Source organism: Desmodus rotundus, chromosome 13 (genome assembly GCF_022682495.2).
Source record: "Desmodus rotundus isolate HL8 chromosome 13, HLdesRot8A.1, whole genome shotgun sequence".
Lineage (NCBI taxonomy): Eukaryota > Metazoa > Chordata > Mammalia > Chiroptera > Phyllostomidae > Desmodus > Desmodus rotundus.
In genome coordinates this window covers 28120910-28147241 of record NC_071399.1, presented here as the reverse complement: position 1 = coordinate 28147241, position 26332 = coordinate 28120910, and the positions used below count along the sequence as shown (strand labels likewise).

The 26332-nt window shown below is 46.4% G+C and overlaps 1 protein-coding gene across 1 annotated transcript; it reads right to left on the bottom strand.

Annotated features, from left to right (window-relative positions):
• Window positions 1-595: 595 nt before the first annotated feature.
• Window positions 596-26000, bottom strand: ADPRHL1 (ADP-ribosylhydrolase like 1). The gene is made up of 7 exons (XM_024578979.4): window positions 25169-26000; window positions 19983-20147; window positions 13108-13233; window positions 11166-11306; window positions 3659-3786; window positions 2975-3107; window positions 596-1616 (listed from the first exon to the last, which is right to left on the bottom strand). Exons 1-7 carry the CDS (start codon window positions 25380-25382, stop codon window positions 1459-1461), a joined length of 1065 nt encoding a protein of 354 aa, XP_024434747.2. The 5' UTR covers window positions 25383-26000; the 3' UTR covers window positions 596-1458.
• Between the last annotated feature and the right edge of the window lie 332 nt (window positions 26001-26332).

Here is a 26332-nt window from a genome sequence, read left to right as displayed (position 1 = left end):
GTATGTCCAAGAAAAGTGTCAACTTACCTTAACTGGGTTTCTTTTCCTGGAAGATAATGCTCAGTTAATTTCTCCACCCCCACTAACCCTGGTTTGGAGCGGGGTGGGGAGGTGAGCCATGTGAGAGCCCTGCACCCACCCTGTCTCTCTTTCTGCCTCTTCTGATTGAAAAGCATCAATAGCAGCAAGTGTTAGTTCAGTTATTCAGAAACCCAATGTGAAGAACACTTGGGTGCGATATGCTGAGCATACAACGGCCCAGGTTCTTTTGTCAAGAAAGGTGGAAACCTTCACACTTTCCTAAGAAATGGAAAGTGATGTGTCCTGTGGAAAACATGTCTTGTCCTGCTGCCACAGCCCACGACACCAGGGGTGACCAGGAAGGGGAGTAAGGGTGCCTTCGGGGGCGGGGGCCAGGTGATCCCAGGAAGCCTCAACACCTGAGTGTTTGTGAGCATCAGCAAACTTCCCAGCGTACTGGCGTCCCAAGAGCTCAGAGACCAAGCCTGGCTGTGCTCAGAGGCAAGCTTTCAGTGAAGAGAATGCTCCCATCGACAAGATAAGCCCAGCTAAGCTGCCAAAGCGACATGTTAAACATCAGTCACCAACTGCTGTTTTATTCACACCAGATGCTACTTTGAAAAGATAGTGTCCAAGGTTATTTTTAACAAGAGCAAGTGTTCTCTTTTTCAGATTCTCAGAGAGAGGGACATTGGCCACAGGGAATAGCTCTGTCTCCTTCTCAGCGAACCGGAGGGGAGTGGCCGCTGGCCCTCGCTGCAATGTGCCCCTGACCCGTGCAAGTGTGACAGCTGCAGACCACAGAGGAGGGAGGTGCGGTGCCGGCACAAGACCCCTTTATTGCCTGCTTTCCTCACTTAGTTGTTCCAAAGGTTGGCTTTAAAGATCTAGTGTGATTAAAAACGTAGGCTGGCAGGTTAAATGCGGTGCTTTTGGCTGCATCCGGAAGGTGCCAGGACTGACTGCTCTTCTGAAGGGGACATGGGGCAGTGAGGACGCACGTGCAGCACACACCCGGAGCAGCGGGCATGGCCGAGGGGGTGGTGGCAGTGACTGAAATGCATATCTAAGAGCTAGAAACAGACAGTGATGGGAGTTTCTGCAGAGGGAGGAGGCCCTTCTGAGCAGAGCCCTGTGGTTAGTTGAAGTGAATGAGCAAATAGCATTAGTTATGCGAGGATAAAATACACCAATTGTCCAAGACACTATTTGTAACCACTGTATGTGGAGGTCTGAAGGTAGCAAATCCAGCGTGACCTCAACAATGCACTAGATTTGGGTCTGGATAGAAAATATTTTTCTAGGACAAACAATGTATTTTATAAAGCATGGTTGATTAGGCATGGATTCTCAGTGAGCTGAGAGTCTGGTGAGCTGCATGTGGACTCCCCTGGGGCACCCAGAGGTAGAATGGGCTCCCTGGAAAGGGAAATGGCTTTACTTCTCCTCTGTGGACAGGCGGTGAAGAGCTTCGCCCAGGTGCACCAGCTCCTCCTTGTTCTCCAGCTCCTGGTACAGGCCCTTGGGAACAGCATCCAGGCCGTAGAGCAATCCGAACAGGCAGCCCGCGATGGTCCCTGTGGCCCCACTCTCACCTGGAATGGAAACACAGGTCCTCAGGGATCCCAACAACAGAGGGGGAAAGGGTGCATCACCGTGAACTTGACACTAACCAGGGCCTCCTTGCCAAGGGCCCGCCTTAGAGACTCTACTGGTCTGGTCACTCTCCAGCAGGCAGTGCCAGTGTTTTCCCAGCCTTCCTCACCTCCCCCATGCCAAACCCCAGTTTTGCTCTGGGCAACACCATATGGGCCCTGGTGGCTTTTGCTGTCCCCAGTTAAGAAGACAGGTGTCTCCCTTTCCTCCCTCCTCAAACACTCTGACAACACACAGAGTGTGCAGATGGCTTTGTCGTCCAGGGGCTGGGTGCTCAGGGAGACCACCTCCCGTGGGGACGGCATTCCTGAGAGTCCTCCCCTCCAGGCTCTCCAGGGTGGCCAGAGTCACGCCAGGCTCCCTCACAAGCACCTCACAAAGATTCCTGCATGCCCCTGCTCCTGCTCTCAGCTAAGGGACCTGGGCTGGGTGCATCACTGTGCCACCTTGAAGGTCCCCTCCTCCCATGCTTACGGCCACCCTGCTGCCCTTGGCTCCCATTGCTCTCTCCTGGGCTCCTCCTCCCCCGGTGGGGTCTCCCACGCTCTTGAAGAAGGCTCCCTGTTGGCCTGAAGGAAGCACTAACATCTCAACCATCTCAGCACCAGGAAGAGCACTCTGCTCTGACAACAGTCACTCTAATATTGGTGGAATCCACGCCCACCAGGAGGTAACATAAACATGGCATCTTCTTTACACTTACAGGAGAAAACAGGCACCAGGAGGGAGGTCAGCCTCCCCTGTAGCAAAGAACACCAGGGTGCTGTAGCAAGGAGCACAGGGGTGTACTCCTGGCACCACGTACTGAGCGGCTTCAACAACCCTGTGAGTCGGGTCTTACCCTCTTCCTTCACAGAGAGACAGGCCTGGACTGGATTCAAATCTAGCACCACCTGGTTCTAAAGTGCAACTTCTCTGTGAACAGGGTCTGCAGAGGGATGAACGAGGTGATAATCACAGAGATCAGAACTCTGCAAGGCCAGCACCAGTGGAATCTGTGTGCTCTTCAAGCAGCAGCCATGGAAGAGAGGGGCACTCCACCTCAGTGACCCCAAACACTACATTCTTTCCAAGCTCAGAGTCACAGGCCCACCTGAAGCAGTGCCGCATGACCTGCCTGCAGTCTGGAATATCCATGCACAAGTATACTGGGGCCAGGGCCCCCCACTCACAGAAGGACCTACATTCTGGAGGTCCCCGATGCCTAAAGCCTTGGGCATCCTGACAGGGTGCTTTGGCATGAGAAGCAGGTGCTGGCCTCCTGGAAGTCCAGAGCCATTAAAGAAGGAAATATCACCTCCATGAAACATGGCCCGATGGCAGAGCTCCGTCCAGTTGTTCCTGGCTCCTAAGAGAGCATCGTAGGCAATCATGGGGGCATCATGGCCCCGTCGGCCCCCTCGACCTTCTGAGCTCCATTTCCTGTAGGTCTGAAGAAAGAGCCATGGGTCAGAGCGTGGGTCAAAAGTAGGACCACGCCAGTTTGTGTTAGAACACAAGCTCCCAGGTCTGTCAGGGGACACTGTTCGTTCACCCACTGTGCACTTATGGAACACCAGCTGTGTGCAGGCACTGCCCCGGGGCTGGCACGGACAGTGAACAGGAAAGCTCACTTCTCATGGCTCTCACATCCCAGCCATTCGGAGACAGACATTCCTCACACAAACAAGCACATGGCAGCGTGTCAGGTGCCCAGAAGGTCTATGCGAAGAGATAGAGCTGGTGAAGGGATTGAGAGTGCTGTGATGGGGCTGTTATGACACCACATTCAGGTGACATTCAGTCTGAGTCGGGCTGAGGGACAGTGACATCTTCCATGGTCCCTCCCACATGCAGCTGCCCCCTCAGCCCATCTTTACTGCTAGGGGCAGCCCCACTAGACACAGGGCTTGGAAGGCAATAACACAGTCCAGGTGCAGGGTGGCTTCCGGGCGTGGACCTGGAAGAGCTGCTGGTCCCCTGCTGCCACAACAAGGCTTACCTTGTCTCTCTCCTCTGCATCATAATGGTCAGGAAAGGTGGCTTTGCTTTCAGTCTCTTCACTAATTTTTCTCTCCTCCAAGTAAAACTGCCATTTTGCTTCAAAGTAAAACCAGTGCTCCTGGTACTCTAAATGTAGAGAACAGGGTGGGCAGGATGGGATGGCCATCAGCTGGCGTGTGGGGGCTGGGAGTGAGGAGTGTGGCCCAGGGCCCAGGGACTGGGCTCAAGAACATTGTGGGCAGTGAGCAGGAGGGAACAGCACATAGAGAGCAACACCTTTTATCCACCACGGAGATGGGGAAAACCTGGCACCTGGCCTCACTGACTGCTCTGGAAATTAAAACATGCTTATATGTGTGGCTGCTTTGAAATAATAGCAAGGAAGATGGAAGGGGGAATGGAACAATTCAAAGAAGTGCTTAACTATGTCCTGAACTAAGGTAGCAATTGCAATATTTTTCAGAGCATTCTTAGGAAATTCTAAACCTGTATATTAATTCAACACTGCCTGCAAGGTAGGGAGAGAAGACATTTTACTATTCCTGATTGCCAGCTGGACATCCAGAGCCCAGAGGTATCAAAGCGAATTTTCTGACATCATTTAGTGAAGAGGATGATGACTCAGAGATGAGTCTGGAGTAGCAGTTAAACTTGCTGGCACAGGATAGGAGACAGTGCTGTGAGTCTTAGAGCACCTGGGAAGTCATAATGGCTTCATTGTCCCTCACTTTGGTGGGACACATGACCTTGTCCTTCTTGATAGCAAGTAGGACCATGGCTCCATTGGATGCCCAGGATGCCAACTGAGTAGAACAGTTAAGTGGCCAGGAAGGCCGGAGGAAACCAACTGACTCAAGAGGAACCACAGATTCCAATGTGTCTGTTTGTGGTTGGGGAGCGGAGGAATGGAGGAATGACCAGAGAGGGGCTGGGTGGTCATTGGTTGCAGAGGGAAACCCTTCTAACCACAGGGACAGGAGGAAGTGCCTGGGATGGGTCCTGGGAGGACATTCCAGGTTGCTGTGGGAATTACAGGCCCTCGGAAGCAGTGGCATGACTCCTTTTTGAAAAAGAAGATCTTACTGAGGACTTCCAGCCAAGGTGGAGGTGTAGGTAGATACACTCTGCCTCCTTGCACAACCAAAAGAAAAACAACAACAAATTTAAAAACAAAAAACAGCCAGAACTGCCAGAAAATCAAACTGTATGGAAGTCCGACAACCAAGGAGTTAAAGAAACATTCATCCAGACTGGTAGGAGGGGTGGGGACAGGCAGCTGGGCATAGAGGACTCCCATTGAGGTGGAGGCTGGTGGAGTGGGCAGTCCCACGCTTGCATGTGGATAAACTGGGAGGAACAACTGGGGAGAGAGACAGACCACACAACCCAGGGCTCCAGCACTGGGAAATAAAGCCTCAAAACCCCTGACTGAAAAAATCTGTGGGAGGTTCAGCAGCAGGAGAAACTCCCAGTTTCACATAAGAGTTCCTTGGAATGACCCACGGGATCCTGGAACGTACATAAACCCACCCACCCAGGAATCAGCACCAGAAGAGCCCAATTTGCTTGTGGGTAGTGAGGAAGTGACTGAAAGCCAGCAGAGAGCCAAGCAAGTGGCATTGCTCCTTCTTGGACCTCTCCCCCACATACAGTGCCACATGCAGCCAAGTGGGTTGCACCGCCCTGGCAAATACCTAAGGCTCCACCCCTTACTATGTAACAGGCATGCTGAGACAAAAAATATGGCCCAAATGAAAGAACATATCAAAGCTCCCCCTAAAATACAACTAAACAATGAAGAGACAGCCAACATACCAGATGTAGAGTTCAAAACACTGGTAATCAGGATGCTCACAAAAATGGTTGAGTATGGTTGCAAAATAGAGAAAAAAGTGAAGGCTATGAAAAGTGAAATAAAGGAAAACGTACAGGGAACCAACAGTGATGGGAAGGAAGCCAGAACTCAAGGTTTCTATGGTTTGGAACAGAAGGAAGAAATAAATATGCAACCAGGACATAATGAAGAAACAAGAATTCAAAAACATGAGGAGAGGCTTAGAAATCTCCAGGACAACTTTAAATATTCCAACATCTGAATCATAGGGGTGCCAGAAGGAGAAGAAGAGCAAGAAATTGAAAACTTATTTGAAAAAATAATGGAGAACTTCCCCAATCTGGTAATAGACTCCTGGGAAGCCTGGGAAGCTCAGAGTCCCAAAGAAGTTGGACCCAAGGAGACACACACCAAGGCACACCATAATTACATTACCCAAGATTAAAGGTAGGAAGAGAATCTTAAAAGCAAACAGAAAAGGAAAGAGTTACCTACAAAGGGGTTCCCATAAGACTCTCAGCTGATTTCTCAAAAGAAACCTTTCAGGCAAGAAGGGGCTGGAAAGTATTTGGAGTCATGAAAGGCAAGGACCTACATCCAAGATTACTCTATTCAGCAAAGCTATCATTTAGAATGGAAGGGCAGATAAAGTGCTTCCCAGATAAGGTCATGTTAAAGGAGTTCATTACCACCAAGCCCTTATATGAAATGTTAAAGGGACTTATCTAAGAAAAAGAAGAAGATCAAAACTATGAACAGTAAAATGACAACAAACTCACAACTATCAACAACCAAACCTAACCCCCCCCCCAAACAGACTAAGCAAACAAGTAGAACAGGAACAGAATCACAGAAATGAAGATCACATGGAGGGTTATCAGCGGGGAGGGGGAGGAGAGAATGGGGGGAAAGGTACAGGGAATAAGAAGCATAAATGGTAGATACAAAATAGACAGGGGAGGATAAGAATAGTATAGGAAATGGAGAAGCCAAAGAACTATATGCACAACCCATGGACACAAACTAAGGGGGCAGTGATGTGGGTGGGAGGGGGGTGGCAGAGCAGAGATGGATAAAGGGGGGGGAAATGGGACAATTGTAATAGCATAATCAATAAAATATATTTAAAAAGATAAACATAATTGAAAAATATCTTACATATTTATTTTTAGAGAGTGAGGAAATGAGAGAGAAAGTGAGGGGGAAAAACATCAATGTGCAAGAGAAACATCAATCAGTTGCCTCTCGCATGCCCCCAACCGGGGGCCTTGCCTGAAACCCAGGCATGTGCCCTGCCTGGGAATGGAACTGGTAACCTTTTGGTTTGCGGGATGACACCCAACCCACTGAGCCACACCAGTCAGGGCAATGACTCTGTTTTACAAAACTAAAGACAGGCGCATTTAAGGTCTGTTTCAGTGAAATAAGATTAAAAGTGAAAGACAGAAGCAACAGGGCAGGGACCGGAATTCACAGATCCCATTAGTCCTGCAGAGACCTGTAATTCTAACAGACAGCTCACCCAGGGTGTGAGTGCAAGCTCAGACTTAGCCTCTTTCCCAAGCAAATGACCAGTCAGCTTTGGAAGTAGATGTTCAAACACAGAAACATGGAACTAATTTGCTAGTTGTCCTGACTGCGAATGTTGTCATAGACTAATCAGAAGGCCCCAGAAGAATACTTCTTGGGGGTGTTCTACAGAATATTATTTTTCGGTATGATTTAGGTGTTTTGTTAAAACAGGATTAAGAAGTACAAATGGGGAGGGGGAAGAAATATGAATGGGTAGTTATAGAAGAGTCACAGGGATGTAAAGTACATTTTAGAGAACACAGTCGATAATATTGTAACAACTATGTATGGTGCCAGGTGGGTACTAGACTTATTGGGGGGGACCCCTTCTTAAATTATATAGATGCTAATCACTGTGCTATAACCTGAAACTAATATAAAATAATATTGAAGTCAACTGTAATTAAAAATAAAAAATTAACTTCTGGTCAAGATGGAGGTGTAGGTAAACATGCTTCACCTCCATGCACAACTACAGCAAAAATTACAACTAGACTACAAAACAAATATCACTCCGATTTATCAGAAAATCAAGCTGTATGCAAGTCTGACAACCAAGGATTTAAAGAAGCCACTGGTAGGAGGGACAGAGAGGCAGAGAGGCGCAGAGAGGTGTGGAGATGCGGCAGAGTGGGTGGTCCCGCATTCATGTGTGGTGGATAAAAATTGGCAGGGGGATACAAGTGATCCCTGGGAACAAGTGATCCCAGACCAGACCACCCAGCCCAGTGTTCTAGTGCCAGGAAGATAAGTCCCCATAACTTGTGGCTGTAAAAACTAGTGGTGGTTGCAGTGGTGGAAGAAACTGCATGATTATCAAGAGATTCCTCTTAAAGGGCCCACAAAGACTTAGGACCCACCCCCTCTGAGATTCAGCACCAGCAACAGCTGGAAGGGCACAAGTGGCATATGGGGAGAAGGGGAGAAAGTGAAGTGACTGGCAAGGGGGCTAGTGCCAGGAGAAAACTTTTTCCCTGCCAATCTCCAGAAGCCAAGCAGCGGCATTGTTCCTTCTCTGAGCCCTCCCCCACACAGAGCTATAAAGCGGTGAAAGGGATTGCCCCAACCCCTACCCTGGCGACTATGTAAGGCTCTGCCCCACACAATTTACAGGTAGGTGCCTTTTCTACCATATGCCCTGCTACTAAGACATGGAGTTATAGCAGCTCTACCTAATATGCAGAAACAAAGACTGGGAAGCTGCCAAACTAAGGAGATAAAGAAATATGGCCCAAATGAAAGAACAAAACAAAACTCCAGGAAAAGAACGAAATGAAATGGAGATAAGCAACCTGTCAGATGCAGAGTTCAAAACAACGGTTGTCAGGATGCTCAAGGAAAACACTGGGTACTGCAACAGCATAAAGAAGACACAGGCAGAAATGAAGGTTGCATTAAGTGAAATAAAGAAAAATCTCCTGGGAATCAACAAGGAAGTAAAAAGCATTTAATCAAAACAACAAGAAGAAAAAAGAATAAAAAAAACAAGAATAGAATAAGGAGCCCCTGGGATGTCTCCAAATGTACCAACATCCCAATCATAGTCCTGCCAGAAGGAGAAGAAGAGGAAAAAATTGAAAACTTATTTGAAAAAATAATGAAAGAAAACTTCCCTAATTTGGTGAAGGAAATAGACATACAAATCCAGGAAGTTCAGAGACTCCCAAACAAGTGGGATCCGAAGAGGACCAAACTAAGACACATCATAATTAAAATGCCAAAGGTGAAAGATAAAGAGAGAATCTTAAATGCAGCAAGAGAAAGGAGACAGTTACCCACAAAGGAGTTCCCATAAGACTCTCAGCTGATTTCTCAAAAGGTACTTTGCAGGCAAGAAGGGGCTGGAAAGAAGTATTTGAAGTCATGAAAGGCAAGGACCTACATCCAAGATTACTCTATCCAGCAAAGCTATCATTTAGAATGGAAGGGCAGATAAAGTGCTTCCCAGATAAGGTCATGTTAAAGGAGTTCATCACCACCAAGTCCTTATAATATGAAATGTTAAAGGGACTTATCTAAGAAAAAGAAGATGATCAAAAATATGAACAATAAGATGACAACAAACTCACAATTATCAACAACTGAACCTAAAAAACAAACTAAGCAAACAAGCAGAACAGGAACAGAATCACAGAAATGAAGATCACATGGAGGGTTATCAGTGGGAGGGGGAAGGGTGAGAATGGGAGAAAAGGTACAGGGATTAAGAAGTACAAATTGGTAGGTACCAAATAGACAGGGGAGGATAAGAATAGTATAGGAAATGGAGAAGCCAAAAATGAATGTGCTCGACCCATGGACATGAACTAAGGGGGGCCTTGCTAGAGGGAAGGGAGAAAATTGGGACAACTGTAATAACATAATCAATAAAATATATTAAAAAATAAAAATTAAAAATAATAAAAAATAAATTAAAAAAAGGTTCTGCCATAGAGGTTTATAAAACTCCGAGTTAAACAAATTTAAAATTAAACAGAAAGAACGAAGTCTCAAAATTATCAGACATATGACTCTCCTCCCTATTTTTTGTTCATGAAACATCTTTGACTATTTGTCCTTAGAAAACACAGGGGAAACCCATTTTGATACTAGAGTTCTGGGGAAATGTTTATTAATATAATGTGAATAAGCAGTAACTGTGTAGTTTCACACACTAACATTATTCACCTGTCTCTTTCACACTAAGGTGACCCACTGGGTGAGGGAGATGACTAACCCAATAGTCCCAGATCAAACTCCTCCGGGCTGGACAGAACCCAGAGGTAACAATGACTTAACCCCAATGAAAATAGTGTGCTGTCACTCAGGTTCTATAATTAGTTTCCAGAGGGATCACTGCTTAGGGACACCTGAAATTTGCTGTGAACACCGAGGTTTCTCATTTCTCATCGGAACAGGGACCTTGTGGAGAAGAGTTTTCCAGCACTAGGTCCAGGCAGATGTAAATGCAAAAGTCTCCTTAAAAAGTTATTCTAGAAGCTTTGCACAAGGCATTCTAGAATGTAGTACCCACAGCTTGGAGGACAACAGTAAAGTGATTTGCTGGTTTTACGTTTTAAGACTTTAGCCTCGAGCTTTCTGAAAATTCAACCCTGCTTCCACATTCAGATCCTTCAACTCCCTCTCCTCCAGGACAACTTGGGTAATTTATTCTCTAATTGTCCTCCACAATTTCAGACCATCGAAGGCTGCATGCAGCTGTCTGCTGTCCTCATGCAGCGCACGTCCCTCTGTGGGTCAGCCGCCCTGGATTTCCTAGTATTGCACCTGCTCGCCCTCGGGGATGCAATGGGGACAGGGGTGCAGGCCAAGAGGAGCTCAGAGGCCCCTCCACTGCCCGGCCAGAACGCCACTAGCACCATGATCCCCTAGGGCCTTTGCTGGATTGGCTGCTTTTGGCTGGGTTGACCTCACTCATGGCCAAAAAGAGTGAATCATTTGATGACAAGTTTGGGGGCAGCTGGGACAGAGAGAGCTTCCTGGGAGTTAATGTCACCAGTGGGCACAGGCCTCTCCATCTGGCCTTTTTGTGGGAGACTTAAGTCTCCTGGGTTAGGCACAACTGTCCATTAGGTTCCCAGAGCAGGGTTGGCATTCCTCATCGCTCTCCGAAAAATGGGCTACTTAAGGACAATTTGGAAAATTAAATCTAGGTACAGTAAGTCCCCCCTTAACATCCTCAATAGGTTCTGTGACTTTAAGTGAAATGACGTATAAGGAAATCAGTTTTACTACAGGCTAATTGATATAAATAAGAGTTAAGTTCCTAACAGCATGTCTTCAATGTTTTAACGAAGTGACATTGAAGGAAACACAGAGTTGAAGGATCTGCTGTATGCACCCCGCTCTTCCTGGCCCCCCTGTGGTTCTCTCTGCACATCTGGGGCCCTCCTAAGCAGGTGTTATTTCAGGCCTTCTTTGTGGGGTCCTCCTGCTCACACAGACCCTTTGGGGGTGCTCTTGGTTTCACCGTGGGGCAAATGACCTTGACTTCTTTGGGAGCGGGGTCTGTCCAAATTTGCTCTGAGTGTGAATTGAGAACAAACTCTTTCTAGGTGCCAGTGCGAGCGAGTGTGGCAGGAGAGGCAGCCAGGCTCACCTGCCATGTGCCGGATGGTCTTCTTACAATATTCTTCAGCCAGTGGGACCGTCTTCATCATGTCTCTCCCCCACTGCTCCAGCGGCTTTCCTTGTATGGCGTAAGATGCAAACAGGGCTGTGCATAGAGACCCGAGGAAGCCTGGAGGGCGGTGGGGAGACAGGGACAACAATGGCACTTGGGCCGCACCCCTGCTCTGGAATGAGTGTTGCAGATGTAGGACCATGGGCGACTGCTCCATGCATTTCGACCTTCTTTCCTCTCTGCACAAAGAGGTACAACTCGCATCTTGACAGATTTTTCTAACCACAGACAAATGCTCACAGTAATGGTCACGCAAAGACTGTGCCCACCAGAGAAAGGGCACTGCCATCTCACTAAGACACTCTTGGTGGCTCTATGGCCACTCCTCAAGGCATCAGTTATGGATCATTTCGATGGCAGGGCGTAAGCATCTAGGTCTCAACCCAGGGTTCAGTTACTGCCCTGACCAGCCGCCCTTGCTCCACCTCCTCTTACGCAGTGTTTTAGCGCCAGAGTGCAGGATAACGCACACTGTAATTAAAATTGTTAACACTTGCTGGCAAAGGTGGTTCAAAAATTGAAAAGGAGAGTGGACTTCAAATGTACATCCTGGTGTTAATTGTGTACAATCAAACCCTTAAAACATTTTCAGTCATCCTCCTAGAAATATGTAAGTGGCTTAGCTATTAAACATGTAAAATAACATTTCTTTAATAAGAGTGGGTAATATATTAGCCCATACATATAGCCCATATAATTAGCCCATATAATTTAGAGTTTAAATGCTCAACCCAGATTCTCATATTCATTGCATTGTTTCCAAATGTTCAACATTCTCATGTTTGAAGGTTTTTCTATGTTTAATTCACCTCTAGTCGAACCAGTTAGTTAGATGTCCAGGGTTAACTTCTTTTCAACCCTCCAAGATATTGCCAACTGGTTGAATTTTATGCTTTCCTGCGTAAACTTTAAAAGTCTAACCAACTTATTTGTGGAAGTTACAGCTTAGCCTGTTACCACCTTTGGTGAACTCATCAGCATATTTTGCCACATGCACTCATCAGGGGTTACATCACCCGCTAGAGTTTGCACCCACAGAAGAGTGCTTTCCAGGAAGACACGGGGTAGCCCCTAAAGGCGACCTTGAAAGAGGAGAACAGTCACCAGAGAGCAGCTGGCAGCCTCTGGATCTCTGCCTGGGTGGGGCTGGGGCACATCACCCACATCGCCGTGATTAAGGGCAGGTCACAGGTACATGAGTTTCAAGTCATTCTTTTTTTAACATTAGGAGCTGAATGCCTTTCTCACAGTCAGGCTCTGGGGCCGTCCCACCTGCCCTCCCTCTGTGTGGTGGACATCGGCTGGGGGATCCTGGAATGCAGCTGGCCCCACCGTGCACACCGTGCGGTGAGCACGTGCTAAGAGGTTTTATTATTCTATTCACTTTATCCCCATATACAGAATAAGTGGGCAGTGTTCCTATCACCATAATCATCTCCGTTACAGGTGAGCAAATGAAGGCACAGGGCCGTTAAGGGACTTGGTCCAGCTCACACAGCCACTGAGTGGTCTGTCTGGCCCCGAGCCCTGGCCCCAGGTGCAGCTCACAGCAGCAAGGGAACCTTTCCCCTGGGCTGCCTCCCGTGTTGACAACATAACGTAAGTGCTAGCTCCCATGACTTCAACCCAGATTTCAGCTTTGTTTGGGCAACTGGTGCTTTTCCTACCCTCTCCAAATCACCACACTTATTGCCAGTCCCATTTTTAGCTTGAAAACAGAATTTAAGTAGAACTGGAGATTTAAAAACCCAAGTCTGCCACCACAAGCAAACCAAGCGGAATGTGATCACGTAAGATTCCAGTCTAGTCCTGTGGGCAGAGAAGTACTCCACAGGCCCCGTCCCGACACCAGCGTTACCTGTGGGGTGGTTGTGTGTCATCCGGCCACACTCGATGCTGACTTCGGTGAGGGTCTCCAGCCGTTCCGGCTTCCAGTACCGCATGCCGATGCACATCGCTTTGGTGGCAGCTCCAAATCCTGACCCTACGTGGAACATGAAGTACTCGATTTCAGTCTTTTGCTCCAATAACTCCACTTCTGGCAATCCAGGTTTCATGAATAATCCAAAAAAGGTATAAAAGTTATGTAACAACATGCTTATTATAGTGTCATTTAACTGAATGAAGAATAGGCAAACTGTCCCTATGCCTCACAAAGAAAGAGATTAAATATATTGTAAATATGTTGTAAATTTCTAAATACATTGGCATGGTATTTAGTCATTAAAAACAGAATTTTTGATAAGAGGAAGTGCTCATAATGTGCTTTTACTGTGAAAAATGTGGAAGACACAATTGTACACACAGTATGCTTTCAGTCATGTATATTTTCTCTTTTTAAAACAGCTTCATTGAGTTATAATTGACACATAATCAACCTGCACATAATTAAAGTATGCAAGTTGATAAGTTTTGACACATGATATACCCATGTAACCAGTACCTAAAAATAGTGAACATATCCATTACCCCCCAAAGTTTTCCCGTGCCTCTCCTGCAGTCTCCGCTAACCACTGATCTGGTACTGCAAATCAGCTTGCATTTTCTGTAAATTTATAGAAATGGAGTCATACAGAATGGACTTTTTTCCTGACTTCTTTCACTCAGTATAACTATTTTGAGATACGCTGTTGTCGTGTATCAATAGCTGACTCCTTTTTTTTTTTTTTTTTCCTGAATAGAGCTCCAATGTATGGATGCACCACACTGATTTATCCATTTGCCTGCTGATGAACATTTGGCTTGTTTCCGGTTTGGAGCAATTACAAATAAGATGCTCTGAACACTCATAACCAAATCTTTGTGTGGCCATATGCTTTCTTTTCTCTTGGGTAATTACGTCAGAGTGGGACATCTAGCTCACATGGTGGGGGAATGTTTAACTTTTTAAAAACTGACAAACAGGCTTCCAAAGTGGACGTGCCCTCCTACATCCCACCAGCAGCCCCTCCACACCCTTGACCAGATTTGCTAGGGTCAGTCTTTCTGATTTCAGCCATTCTCTTAGGTATGTAGTGGTATCTCATTGCAGTTTCGATGTGCATTTTTGTTGTGACTGAGGATGGTGAGCATGTTTTCATGCACCTATTTGCCATCCATACACCTTCTTTGGTGAAGTGTTCATTTAACTGGTTCTCCCATTTTTGTGTTGGGTTGTTTGTTTTCTTCCTATTAAGTTTTAAGACTTCGTTACACACTCAGGATTCAAACCCTTTATCAGATATATGTTTTGCAAATATTTTCTCCCAATATGTGGCTTGCTTTTTCATTCTTTTAACAGAATTCTGGAGAGCAGAAGAATGAATCTGGGAAGTATCTGTCCTCTTTAATTTCCTGAAAGAGTTGTGTACAATTGTTATTATTTCTTTTTTAGCTGTTTGGTACAATTCCTCAGTGAGGCCATCTGGGTCTGGAGCTTTCTTTGTAATTTATTTCACGGATAGAAGGCAATTTAGGTGATCCATTTGCTCTTGAGTGCCCTTTGGTAGTTTGCATATTCACCTAGGTTGTTAAATTTATTAGCATAAAAAATGTTAATGTTCCTTTATTTTCCTTTAATTTCTGTAGAATATGTAGGGATGCCACTTCTTTTATTGTTGATACTGGTAATTTGTGTCTTCCTCTCTTTTTCCAGACCATCTGGCTAGAAGACTATACATTTTTTTAAAAGTGTATTTTATTGATTATGCTATTACAGTTGTCCCAATTTTTTTCTCCCTTTACCCCTGCCTCTGCCCTGCAACCCCCCACCGTCCAGCATTCCACACCCCCTTAGTTCATGTCCATGCATCATACATAAGAGTTCTCTGGCTTCTCTATTTCCTTTACTATTCTTAACCACCCCCTGTCTATTTTCATGCCTACCAATTATGCTTCTTATTCCCTGTGCCTTTTCCCTCCCATTCTCCCCCTCCACCTCCCCACTGACAACCCTCCATGTGATCTTCATTACTGTGATTCTGTTTTAGTTGTTTGCTTAGTTTTTGTTTTGTTTTTTAGGTTCAGTTGTTCATAGTTATGAGATTGTTGTCATTTTACTGTTCATAGTTTTGATCTTCTTCTTTTTCTTAGATAAGTCCCTTTAACATTTCATATAATAATGGCTTGGTGGTGATGAACTCCTTTAACTTGACCTTATCTGGGAAGCACTTTATCTGCTCTTCCATTCTAAATGATAGCTTTGCTGGATAGAGTAATCTTGGATGTAGGTCCTTGCCTTTCATGACTCCAAATACTTTCCAGCCCCTTCTTGCCTGAAAGGTTTCTTTTGAGAAATCAGCTGAGAGTCTTATGGGAATTCCTTTGTAGGCAACTGTCTCCTTTCTTCTTGCTGCTTTGAAGATTCTCTCCTTCTCTTTAATCTTGGGTAACTTAATGATGATGTGTCTTGGTGTGTTCCTCCTTGTGTCCAATTTCTTTGGGACTCTCTGGGCTTCCTGGACTTCCTGGAAGTCTATTTCCTTCACCAGGTTGGGGAAGTTTTCCTTCATTATTTGTTCAAGTAAGTTCTCAGTTTCTTGCTCTTCCTCTTCTCTTTCTGGCACCCCTATGATTTGATGTTGGAACATTTAAAGTTGTCCCAGAGGTTCCGAAGTCTTTCCTTATTTTTTTGAATTTTTGTTTCTTCATTTTGTTCCAGTTGGACATTTATTTCTTCATTTTGTTCCAGATAGTTGATTTGAGTCCTGGTTTCCTTCCCTTCACTTTTGGTTCCCTGTATATTTTCCTTTATTTTATTTTGTATAGCCTTCATTTCTTTCTTCATTTTGCGACCCAGCTGAATCAATTCTGTGAGCATCCTGATTACATGTTTTGAACTCTGCATTACATAGGTTGTTACCTCCTCGTCATTTAGCTCTTTTTCTGGAGTTTTGATGTGTTCTTTCATTTGGCCATATTTCTTTGTTGTGGTGCACCTGTTAAAAAGGGGTGGAGCCTTGGGTATTGGCTAGGTCGGGGCAACTCTCTTGGCTGCATTGTTGGGGAGGGGTCAGAGAGGTAATAATGCAGGTGGATCCGCTCTAGCTCCACTTTCCAATGAACACTCCTGTGAGACTGGGAGTTTCTCCTGCCTTCACAACCCCTACAGTATATTACCACTAGAGGTTCCGAGCCTTCATTTCCAGATGAGCCAGCCCCTCCTCACCTGTGGGGTCTGCTGCCTTATCCGCCAGGCTGCCCATCTCTCACCCCCTACCTGTCTGAATGAATGTTTCTTTAAGTCCTTGGCTGTCAGAGTTCCATGCAGTTTGCTCTTCTGGCAGTTCTTGTTGTTTATTGTTTTTAAATTGGTTGTTATCCTTCTTTTGGTTGTGCGATGAAGTGAAGTGTTTCTACCTACACTTCCATTTTGACTCAAACCTCAGAATTACACATTTTTTTATCCTAAACAACAAGCTTTTGGTTTTGTTGAGTTTCTCTGTTGTTTTTCTATGTTTTCTGTGGCATTGATTTTCACCCTGATCTTTATTATTTCCTTTCTTCTGTTTTCTTTGGGTTTATTGTGCTCTTCTTTTTCTAGTTTCTTGAGGTGAAAATGGAAGTCACTGGTCTGAGTTCTGAATATTAAAATCGCTGCCTATAATTGCGGGTTTGTCTGTTTCTCCATGCAACTCTATCAGTTTTTGCTTTGTGTATTTTGAAAGTTTATTATTAGATACATACACATTTAGGTAGGTTATGTCTTCCTGATGAATGAATGCATTTGTTATGATGAAATTGCCTTTGTTTTCCCTCCAAAATTTACTTTATTAGTAGAGTCATTCCAGCTTTCCTTTGGTTAATGTTACATGATATATCTTTTTCTGTGTAACCAATTTGTGTCTATATATTTAAAGTACATTTCTTATTTTTTAACATATTTTTTTTTAAAGATTTTATTTATTTAGAGAGAGGGGAAGGGAGGGAGAAAGAGAGAGAAACATCAACGTGTGGTTGCCTCTTGCATGCCCTGGTGCCCTGCACCAGGGAGCCTGGCCCACAACCCAGGCATGTGCCCTGACTGGGAATTGAACCAGTGACCCTTTGGTTTACAGGCTGGCACCCAATCCATTGAGCCATGCCAGCCAGGGCTAACGTACATTTCTTATAAGTGGCATATAGCTGGGACATGCTTCTTTATCCCCTCCAATCTGCCTTTTATTTGGGATTTTTAGACTATTTACTTTTGATGTGATTAGCGATTCGGTTGGTTTTAAGTCTATCATCTTGTTATTTATTTTCTCTTTGTTCTATCTGTTAGTTGTAGCCCTTTCTCTCTTTTCTGAATTTTTTTGTATTGAATATTATTGAGCAAGAAGGTTCAGCTACCAATCCCAGGTAAAGGTTCCCACCGTGTGGAGGATGGCAAAGACCACAACAGTGCCACCCCCAGAAGGAGGCTCTTAACTGTCCTCCTCCCGCTGTGCCTTCTACAGGTTCAGAGTCACCAGGCATGACTTTGACCACATGGGCATGGGTTGGAGCAAGGCTTCCCTCACAGAAAGCAGAAGCCACATAGCAAGGTCCGAGTTAGTAGCATGCTCTGGTCTCCCAGGGCTGGTGGGTCCCTCCTGAAGCCAAGGCTCCCTTGTGCTGCAGGTGAAGACCTCCTCTCTCCCCACAGGGCAGATGCACCTGTGGGGCTGGTTGTGTGCCGTATGACGCTCATGCTTAAGCAGTATGGGAAGTTCACTGAGAACCCAGAACAGGGGAAGACTTATTGAAGAGAGGACTCTGAGGTTGAGTGACAGCTCCACACCTGGTGTCCACAGAGGGAGATGTTCCAGCTCAGGGGCACTGACTGGGCAAGCCGATCTCATGGTGGCTGCATCCCCAGCAAATACTGTTAAAATGATTCTTTCAAATCTTTTGTTGGCTTACTAATTATAACTATTTTGTCATTTTAGTGGTTGCTTTGGGCTTATAGTATAGATCGTTAACCTAGTACAGTCTGTCTGCACGTGATTTTGTATCACTTCACACCTTGTATACCTCCTTACGATTGAACACCTCTGTCCTTCCACTCCCAGCCTTTGCCCTGTGTCATACATTTGCTCGTATGTAATTTATAAACCTTGCAGTACATTGTTATGATTTGTTAAAGTCAATTTTCGTTTAAAGACATTTAATAACAAGTTAAATAATCTCACGTAGTTACTATTTCCATCTATCTCCATGCCTTTGTGTAGGTCCCTATTTTCCTGGGCTGTTTCCCCCCTTCTGCCTGCATGACTTCCGTTAGTGTTCCTGGTGGGGTGACTCTGCTGGTGATGAATCCTTCAGTTGTTGCTCACCTGAAGAAGGCTACTAGGCCTTGGTTCTGAAAGATCTTTTTTCCGGGGGTAGAATTTAGGTTGAAATTATTTATTTCCACACTGGAATGACATTGCTTGCTATGTTCTCTTTATGTTGCTTCTGAGAAGAAAGCTGCTATAGTCCTTACCTTGCTGTGACTGTCTGTACCGACGTTATCAGTTTTGAGTGATTTGACGGCTATATGCCTTGGTGTAGTTTTCTTCGCGGGGTTTTTTGTTTTTGTTTTTTTTGGCTTGGAATTTATTGAGTTTCTTGGATCTGTGAGTTTCCAGTTTTCATCAAATTTGGAAATATTTGTCCCCTATTTCTTGAAATCTTTGTTTTCTTTGTTCCCCTTCTCTCTGTTAAGGGCTCCAGTTACAGGTATATTAGGTCGCTTTAAGTTGTCCCATGGCTCGCTAGTGTTCTTTTGATATTTTTGGGTTCTTTTTTCTCTGTGTGTCCCATTTTGGATAGTATTTTTGCTGTGCCCTCAAGCTTACTAATCTTTTCTTATGAATGTCTAAACTGTTCATCTCAGCCAATGTATTTTTAAACTTAGACATTTTAATGTTTCTCTATAGAAATGTAATTTAGGTCTGTTTTACACCTCCATGTCTCTACGTAACTTTTTGAAATTTAGAATATATACTATTTTTGTAAATTTTACTGTTGTTTTATTACAGTTGTCCCAGTTTTCCCCCCATTGCTCTCCCCTCTCCTGCCCCTGCCCCAGAACTGCGCCCCCCCATAGTCAACCCTCACCCTGTTGTCCATGTCCATGGGTCATCCATACATGTTCCTTGACTAGACCCTTCCCTTACTTCCCCCTACCCCTTTAGAATACATACTACCTTATATCCTTGTCTGATCATTCTAACCACTGTCAGGTTCCATCAATTTTGATTTATTGACTTTTCTTTTTATTGTTGACTTTATTTGATTGGATGTCATCCTTCAGCATAAACCCAGAGGGGGCAGGTCCCACCTTCAGCATAAACCCAGAGGGGGCAGGTCCTATCTTTAGCATAAACCCAGAGAGGCAGGTCCGGACCCCCAGGAGCTGAGACCCTGGAGGCAGAGACTGTGGTTATCTAAATACATTATCCATAAACCCATGAAATTATCATGGAGACTGACATGTATGCAGGTGGTGTATGTTTTCCCTGACATTCTGGCAGTTTTTTGTTTTACAAATTTAAAGGGAAAGCAGTGGAAATTATCTCTTAAAATACACCAGGGATTGGTGACAAACTCCTGGGAAGCTGGTGTCCTCTCAATGGCCTCCGTGCTGCAAGCCGGCTCTCCAGGCAGCACATTGCCCTACAAATCCTGGCAAATTCCTCTCAACTCACACAAGCCTGCGAGGCGGCCCGTCAGTGGGAAGACATGTGGGTTAGTGTCCCATGGTAGTTTCCTAGCATGTGGCTTTAGAGGGAAAAGCAAGCCTTCCCTTACCCTTCTCGTTGAAAGGCGTGTGCCAGGCAAGGAGATAGTTATCCGGCTTCAGCTGTGAGCAGCCTTCAATGGTAGCTGGGTCTGCTCGATGTTCTGGAAGCTTCTCGAGGACTTCCACATAGTGCTTCACCATCTCCCGGTACAGGTCGTCCAGACACCAGTAGTCTGAGGAGGGAAGGGGAAGCAGGGTCAGAGGGAGCATTAGGGGCATCTGGGGAGGGGGAGGGGTGCCTGCCTCCTAACCCCCAACCCAGCAGTGACAAGAGAAGTGACAGCAAGCATTACGTTTCCAAGTCAGTGAGAGAGGAGGAGGATTTTAGTGATCCATCTTTAACATGCAGACAATTTGCTTCAGATTGCACCTCAATTCCAGACTTTACAGTTTGCGGTTGTGCTTCCTGTTCTAGTTACACAGAGAATCTAGGAAAAAGCCCACAATGCTCGTACACTGCCATCAGTTCCGTCCACATGAGGACAGATGACCGAAATCTGCCCATCCCTTGGGCTTTTAAGGACCCATGGCTAAGGCACGGGAAGCCAAGTCTCTCCCACCTGTTATTCTCTCTTCTCACACCGTTGAAGCTGCCAACGCTCCCCTGGCATTGTTCCAATGCAAATTGCATTCCCCACTGTGTGAAGGTGTCCTGGACACAAGTGTGGCCTCAAGTCCCTCGAAGATCACAGGTCACAAAGGACAGAGGGGCCAATGCGCACAGGCTGCCTGCCATCTGCCCGGCACTACACCTTGGATGATCTCATGAAGTCCTCTCATGACATGGCCAGACTATTATTTGTCATACTGTTATTTTTCCAGATAAATAGTGAGGTTATGTGACTTGCCCAAGGCCAGAGCTGGTAGATGAATTTTGATTGCAGAGCCTGAGCATTTTTGCCACTAAATTAATCCACAGCATGGTGAGTAGAAGCCACACACCCTCCAAAATTGGCATCCAAGGTGCTTGGTGATATGGGAGAGTGGGACTGGGACAGCGGAGGGGCTGCTGTGCTAGGCGAGGCAGGCAGGTTCAGGGTGCCCATGCCGATGCAGCTCACAGGTCCCGACAACTTGTCTGTGCTAAATACTGCACTGCAGGCCCCATCAGGAGCCAGCTACTGCCCCTCCTCCCTTTGGTGGTGGATTCCCCATCTTTGGGGAGGTGCAGGGGAGGGGTGAGAGACCAGCTATTGGCCACCCTGGGCTCAGAGCAGGCAGTGGAGCACTGTTGGCATCAAAACCCACTGACCTTCCCATGGCCTAACCACAGCCTTCGTTAGGCCGCGTCAGAGCTGGGGTCCCAACACAGAGGGGTGAGAAAGATCAGAACTTCGCTTGGCAAACCCCTCCCTGCTCCAGGATGAAAGGCTCAGTCCTGGCAGTGGTTCTAGCAGGTGGCACCCTCATAGCCAAGAGTCGTGACCCTCTTGATATAGGACCTGGTAAAAGAGTGGCTCTAAGTCCCTTTGTCCCTGTTCTTCGATCTCGGCATAGCCAGGGGAGTCCCACGAGGCCCGGCCCACTGTTCCTGTACTGGACATACTCTGCGTTGCCCCTTCTGGACAGAGGGGCTGTGGGAAGACCTTGACTGGGAGGAATGAGTTCTGCTGGTGACATGGGGGGTGTTCCATGGGTGACCCTGCTGGAATATGAGTAACCTCTAGCTGGGAGGTGTGAGCCTCTGGGATGTGTCCGGGCCTGTTGCTGGCACTGCTGTTACAAACAGCCTTTTGTGACTCAATCCAGGGTTAATGAGCCTGCCCCTTCCAGGGTCTCCAAAAATAATTCCTTTTATTCTGGAATCCCATCCTTTTATTAAGGAAAAAATACTCCTTAAAAACCAAATGGCAACTCCAAGCCTTATGCTGGTTTCAGGTTAGAATTCAAAGTAGAAACAGATCTTTCAAAGCTGCAGAGCCTTGGACCCTCTCACCTGAATTTCTCCACACTGTGTAACACGGTTAATTTCTTCTCTAACTTACCTACCCAGGCTTCTAATGACAAATCAGCTTGTAAAATCACCTGTAAGTCTCCCAACTAATCTCGTGATAAAGAAAAGTCACAGTGCCAATATCAAGCTACTTTGTAAGAAAAATGTCGACTTTTCAAAATGTTGTTATCAGGGAGACAGTGACGGAGAGAGAGAAGTGAAGAGCTGAGTCTGGATGGGCCTCGTCTGCTCATACTTGGGTCAGGCCCCTTGTTCCCCTACCGGTCATGGACACACAGGTGGCATTTGCCGCTGCCCCCGGTGGGCTGACACTCCCTCTCCCTCATCCCCCTCCCACAGCAGCAGAGACAGGGCGACTTTGCTCAGCTGTGACTGTTGGAGCTGCTGGCCGTCAGATGCATAAGACATTGTGACAAGACTGACTAACTATATTTCCACGAGCCATCTTCCCATAATAACTTCTGCTGTCCCAGTGAATCTTCACACAACCTACAACGGAGGGATCAGCAGCCGGCAGTAAGGCTCAGAGAAGGAGCATGGTTTTCTGGTGAGAAGTGGTGGAGAACTAAGAATGCCATGCGCCAGAGCCCCTAAAGGGAAGCCCGCCATCTTTGGGTGGTGAGCACAGGACCACACACACAAGGGAGCCTTTGGTAAACGTGTGTTGAATGAGTTCTTTGCTCATAAACTGTGTGCACTGGATTACCCTCCTATTTTGTGGGGTATTAGCTACTTCCTGTATCTAGTCAGTATCTGCTTTCATTTACCACTGCCCTTTTCAGAGACACAGCCAATAGGAGGACGTCACACAGGCTGCACCTGACCTTGCTCATCACACTCACTCTGTAGCAGAACGGTGGGCCAGCAGACCACACAGCTACACGGTTTGGCAGAACGGTGGGCCAGCAGACCACACAGCTACACAGTTTATCAGCGTAGGCACTTATTAGTGAAATTGCCTAAGTATGCCAAGATGTAGTTCCACTTTGTGAAAAGTTGCCTCTCTTTGAAAAACATGTTGACAAACCACTATTCATTGGGATCCTTGAAGTATTTGCATGTCCAGTGGCCTCAGGTGGTGGGGACAGTGTGTAAGAACATGGGCACTGGGGCCAGTTTGTTTGGGTTCCAGGCCCTAATCTGACACTCACTCGGCTGTGTAGCATAGTGAAAGTTATTTAACCTGTCCATGAGTCAGCTCCCTTATCCGTGAAACCACAATAATGCCTCCAGCCTTTGGGAGATGCGAAGATTAGATGATGGTAGAATGATGTGAAGTTAGAACAATGCCTGGCACATCATTGGTGCCACATTGGAGTTAGCTCAGAGGTCCCTTCTACAGGCTCCAATTTGTTACTTAAAGAAAAAAAAATGGACTGTTTGAAAACTAACCCTAAATTAAATTTCAACTTAGATTTTTATGAATTGAAAAAAATATCCTTGCTTGAGTTTTTGGAGGAGTATGATTCAAGGCAGCATCTGTCTTCTTCTTCTTCTTCTTTTAATTTACTGATTTTAGAGGGGCTTCCACTTATTTATGCACTCACCGGTTGATTCTTGTGTGTGCCCTGACCGGGGATCAAAGCCGCAACCTTGGCGTATGGGGACAGCACTCTAACCAACTGAGCTGCAGGGCAAGGTGGCACTCTTCCTGAGTTCCCTCTGGTGACCCATGGGCCAGAGGGTTCTGCCAGGTATAGCAATTACACGCTTCCCACAGCTGGTGGCTGTGGTCACGTAGAGGCAACTCATCTTCCTCTTTAAAAACAATGACTCCAAATCCACAATCCTCTTAAATGCATACATTTCACGTTGAGGGTGGATTAGGTCCTATGTCTGCCAAGAGGACTTGACTCCATCTAACCTCAGAGAGCACATTAAGGTCAGGAGTGCCCCACCCTGTGCTGGGTACTGTCCTAGGGGTAACCACACAGGACAGAGACATGTCGTGGATGCTGCCATTCACAAAAACTTACTAACGAGCTAAAGGAGATGAGGGCGAACACAGACAGACAGGACGTGTGGACTGCGTGCACATGGAATCCATCAGACAGAAAAATAGGAAGCAAAGTCTAAGAGTGACGACCCGCTGTGTCAGCTAAAACGAGCCATGGTTTTGTTTGGGGCCACGCTCTCCAGCAGGTTCCTGGGCCGTAGGCAATGCTGCTTTGGGCCGCTGGGATGCTATTTAGCCCTGGCGAACACAAAACCCGTGGGGATCTTCCTGAAAGCATCAGGCAGGAAATATTTGGATGTCCTAGCCGTGTGGCCTCAGAAAGAGGCTTCGCCATTTTCAACACCCTGTGACACTTTATCTTATCTATGGTGCTTTAGCTCTGTCCCTAGCTATTTAGGAACCGGTCACAACGTAGATGACATTCTTGCACGATGACCGCAGAACTAAACTGAGCATGCTCCTACAGACACTTGGAACGGCGAGATAAGCTCACAAGTGAGATTTCATTGATTTAAGAGTCGCCCTCAGATTTTAATTTTGCAGCAACATACTATTAACACAGATTTTTAACAAGCAAGAAACTCGTGGGAAAATTGTGCTGCATACTTATACATGTCTGTCTGAAATCCATGTAAAAACTTGTTGATCCTAAAGTCAACTTGCTATTTAAAGAATATTTCAAGACACTTTGTTTCCCCATTTCCCAAATTCAACCAATTTTGTAGCATTTTCTTAGGAAATATTTATGTATAAGCAACCATCCAACCTAAAATCATATTTCGGTAGCTGGCATTTTAACCCTAATTCATCAGAGTTTAGATGTTATCCCCAAACAATATTATCTTAATTTGTCCAAATTTCCAAACTGGCTTAATACTTTATATTCGTTTGAAATGAATTCAGACGAAGGCTTACTACCTGCAGTGAAAAGTCGAGCCCTCACCCAAACAGCCCCAAAGTGAGAGATTTAACTGAATTTAAATCCGGGGACAGAGGGCTGGGCGCAGCGAATATTTCACGGACGAACGAAAAGTCACTGTTTAAGAAACTGACTCTGAAGATAAGCAGATTGAAATAATACTGCCGCCCAGAAAGAAGACGTGAGAAACCTAATCTGTGGCATGTAGATTTGCTGAGGGACACGGGTGTATATTAAATTGCCACTTTCAGCACTGGCACCGGGCGACACTGTGGCCGAGAGGCCGCCTCGCCTCCAAACCCCGGTGCTTAGGCAAGAACTCGGGGTCAGCGACACCCCAAGGGGCACAGGGGCCGCGCCTTACCGGTGGTGAGGGCCCTGGCCGTCGCCAAGTGCATGATGGTGTTGTCACTCACAGGCCATTTCTCCGGCGAGAGTGCGAGGTGGTCCAGCCCCCCGAGCTGCCGCAGCTCCTCCTGGAGCTTCGCGCCTGCGGCGCTGTTCTCCTTGCGGGCGTTCCGGTACCCGAGAGCGTCTCCGACGCTCCCTAGCAACATCGCGGCCTGAAACTTCTCCATCGCGGCGCCGGCTGCTCAGCTCCCGGCCGCGGAGCACGCCCAGCCTCTGCTGCTTCGCGGCGGTGGCCGCCTTCAGTCCGCCCCGCTGACCTCTGTTCTGGTCATTGTGTCGCTGTCCAGAGCCTCCTCAAATGGCCAGGCGCTACTCTTCGGTCTGCAGGTGGCACCAATGAGAAACCCTTTCTGCACCCCGCTGCTCGCTCGCGGCGCCGGCACAACAGCCACGTGGAGTGTCAGCTTCCGTCCGCGACTGGAGACGCGAGCTCTTCCACGGGGGAGGCGCGGGCCTGTCCAGAACCACCCGGGCGCGCTCTCACAGAGCAACAACTCTAAGTGGTGAATCTTCTCACGGCGTTCTGGGAGAATGCACACATTTCTAAAGCTTTCAGGTGTAATTCACACACCACGAAATTCACCCAGGCCCAAGCGCCTGGTCTGATGAGTCTGTGAGAAGGGGCGCTGCTGGAGCGACTTGCCCCGCAGACCCGTTTTGAACAGTCTGTCTCCCCAAAGGCCCCTTTGCCCCTCTGCTCCCTGGTTCCCCCACGCAACCCCAGGCAACCACTCTCTGCTCTCCGGTCCCTACACTTCTGCACTGTCTAGAATTTTAAGTAAATGGAATTGGGCATTATGTGGCCTTTTGTGTCTGGCTTCTTTTATTTAGCATAATGCAGAGATTCATCCACCATGTTTTATTTCTTGGAAAATCTTTTTAAATTATAAAAATGTGTTTATGATAGAAAACTGAGAAAATGCAAAGTGTAAAGAAACAGAGCACGTCCAGCTCCAGTGTAAGAGACTATGAAGTGTTCTCACGGTTTAATGTTCACCAGAAGGCCGTCCAAGGAACCAGACTTTAGACTGCAAAGCATGTAAGCAGAGCACAAAGCCTTGCAGTGGGGTCCTGATGGTGCCATCAGCTTCATGGATTTGAACACCCGTTGATTCAC

Bases quoted from the DNA above. Each gene is read 5' to 3' on its own strand.
- ADPRHL1 (XM_024578979.4), bottom strand. From the start codon at position 25,382: ATGGAGAAGTTTCAGGCCGCGATGTTGCTAGGGAGCGTCGGAGACGCT. The intron at 3,108-3,658 runs GTAAGCCTTGTT...CTCTTTCTTCAG, and splicing joins ATGCAGAGGAGAGAGACAAG to ACCTACAGGAAATGGAGCTC. The intron at 1,617-2,974 runs GTGATATTTCCT...TTTCCATTCCAG, and splicing joins TCGGGCCATGTTTCATGGAG to GTGAGAGTGGGGCCACAGGG.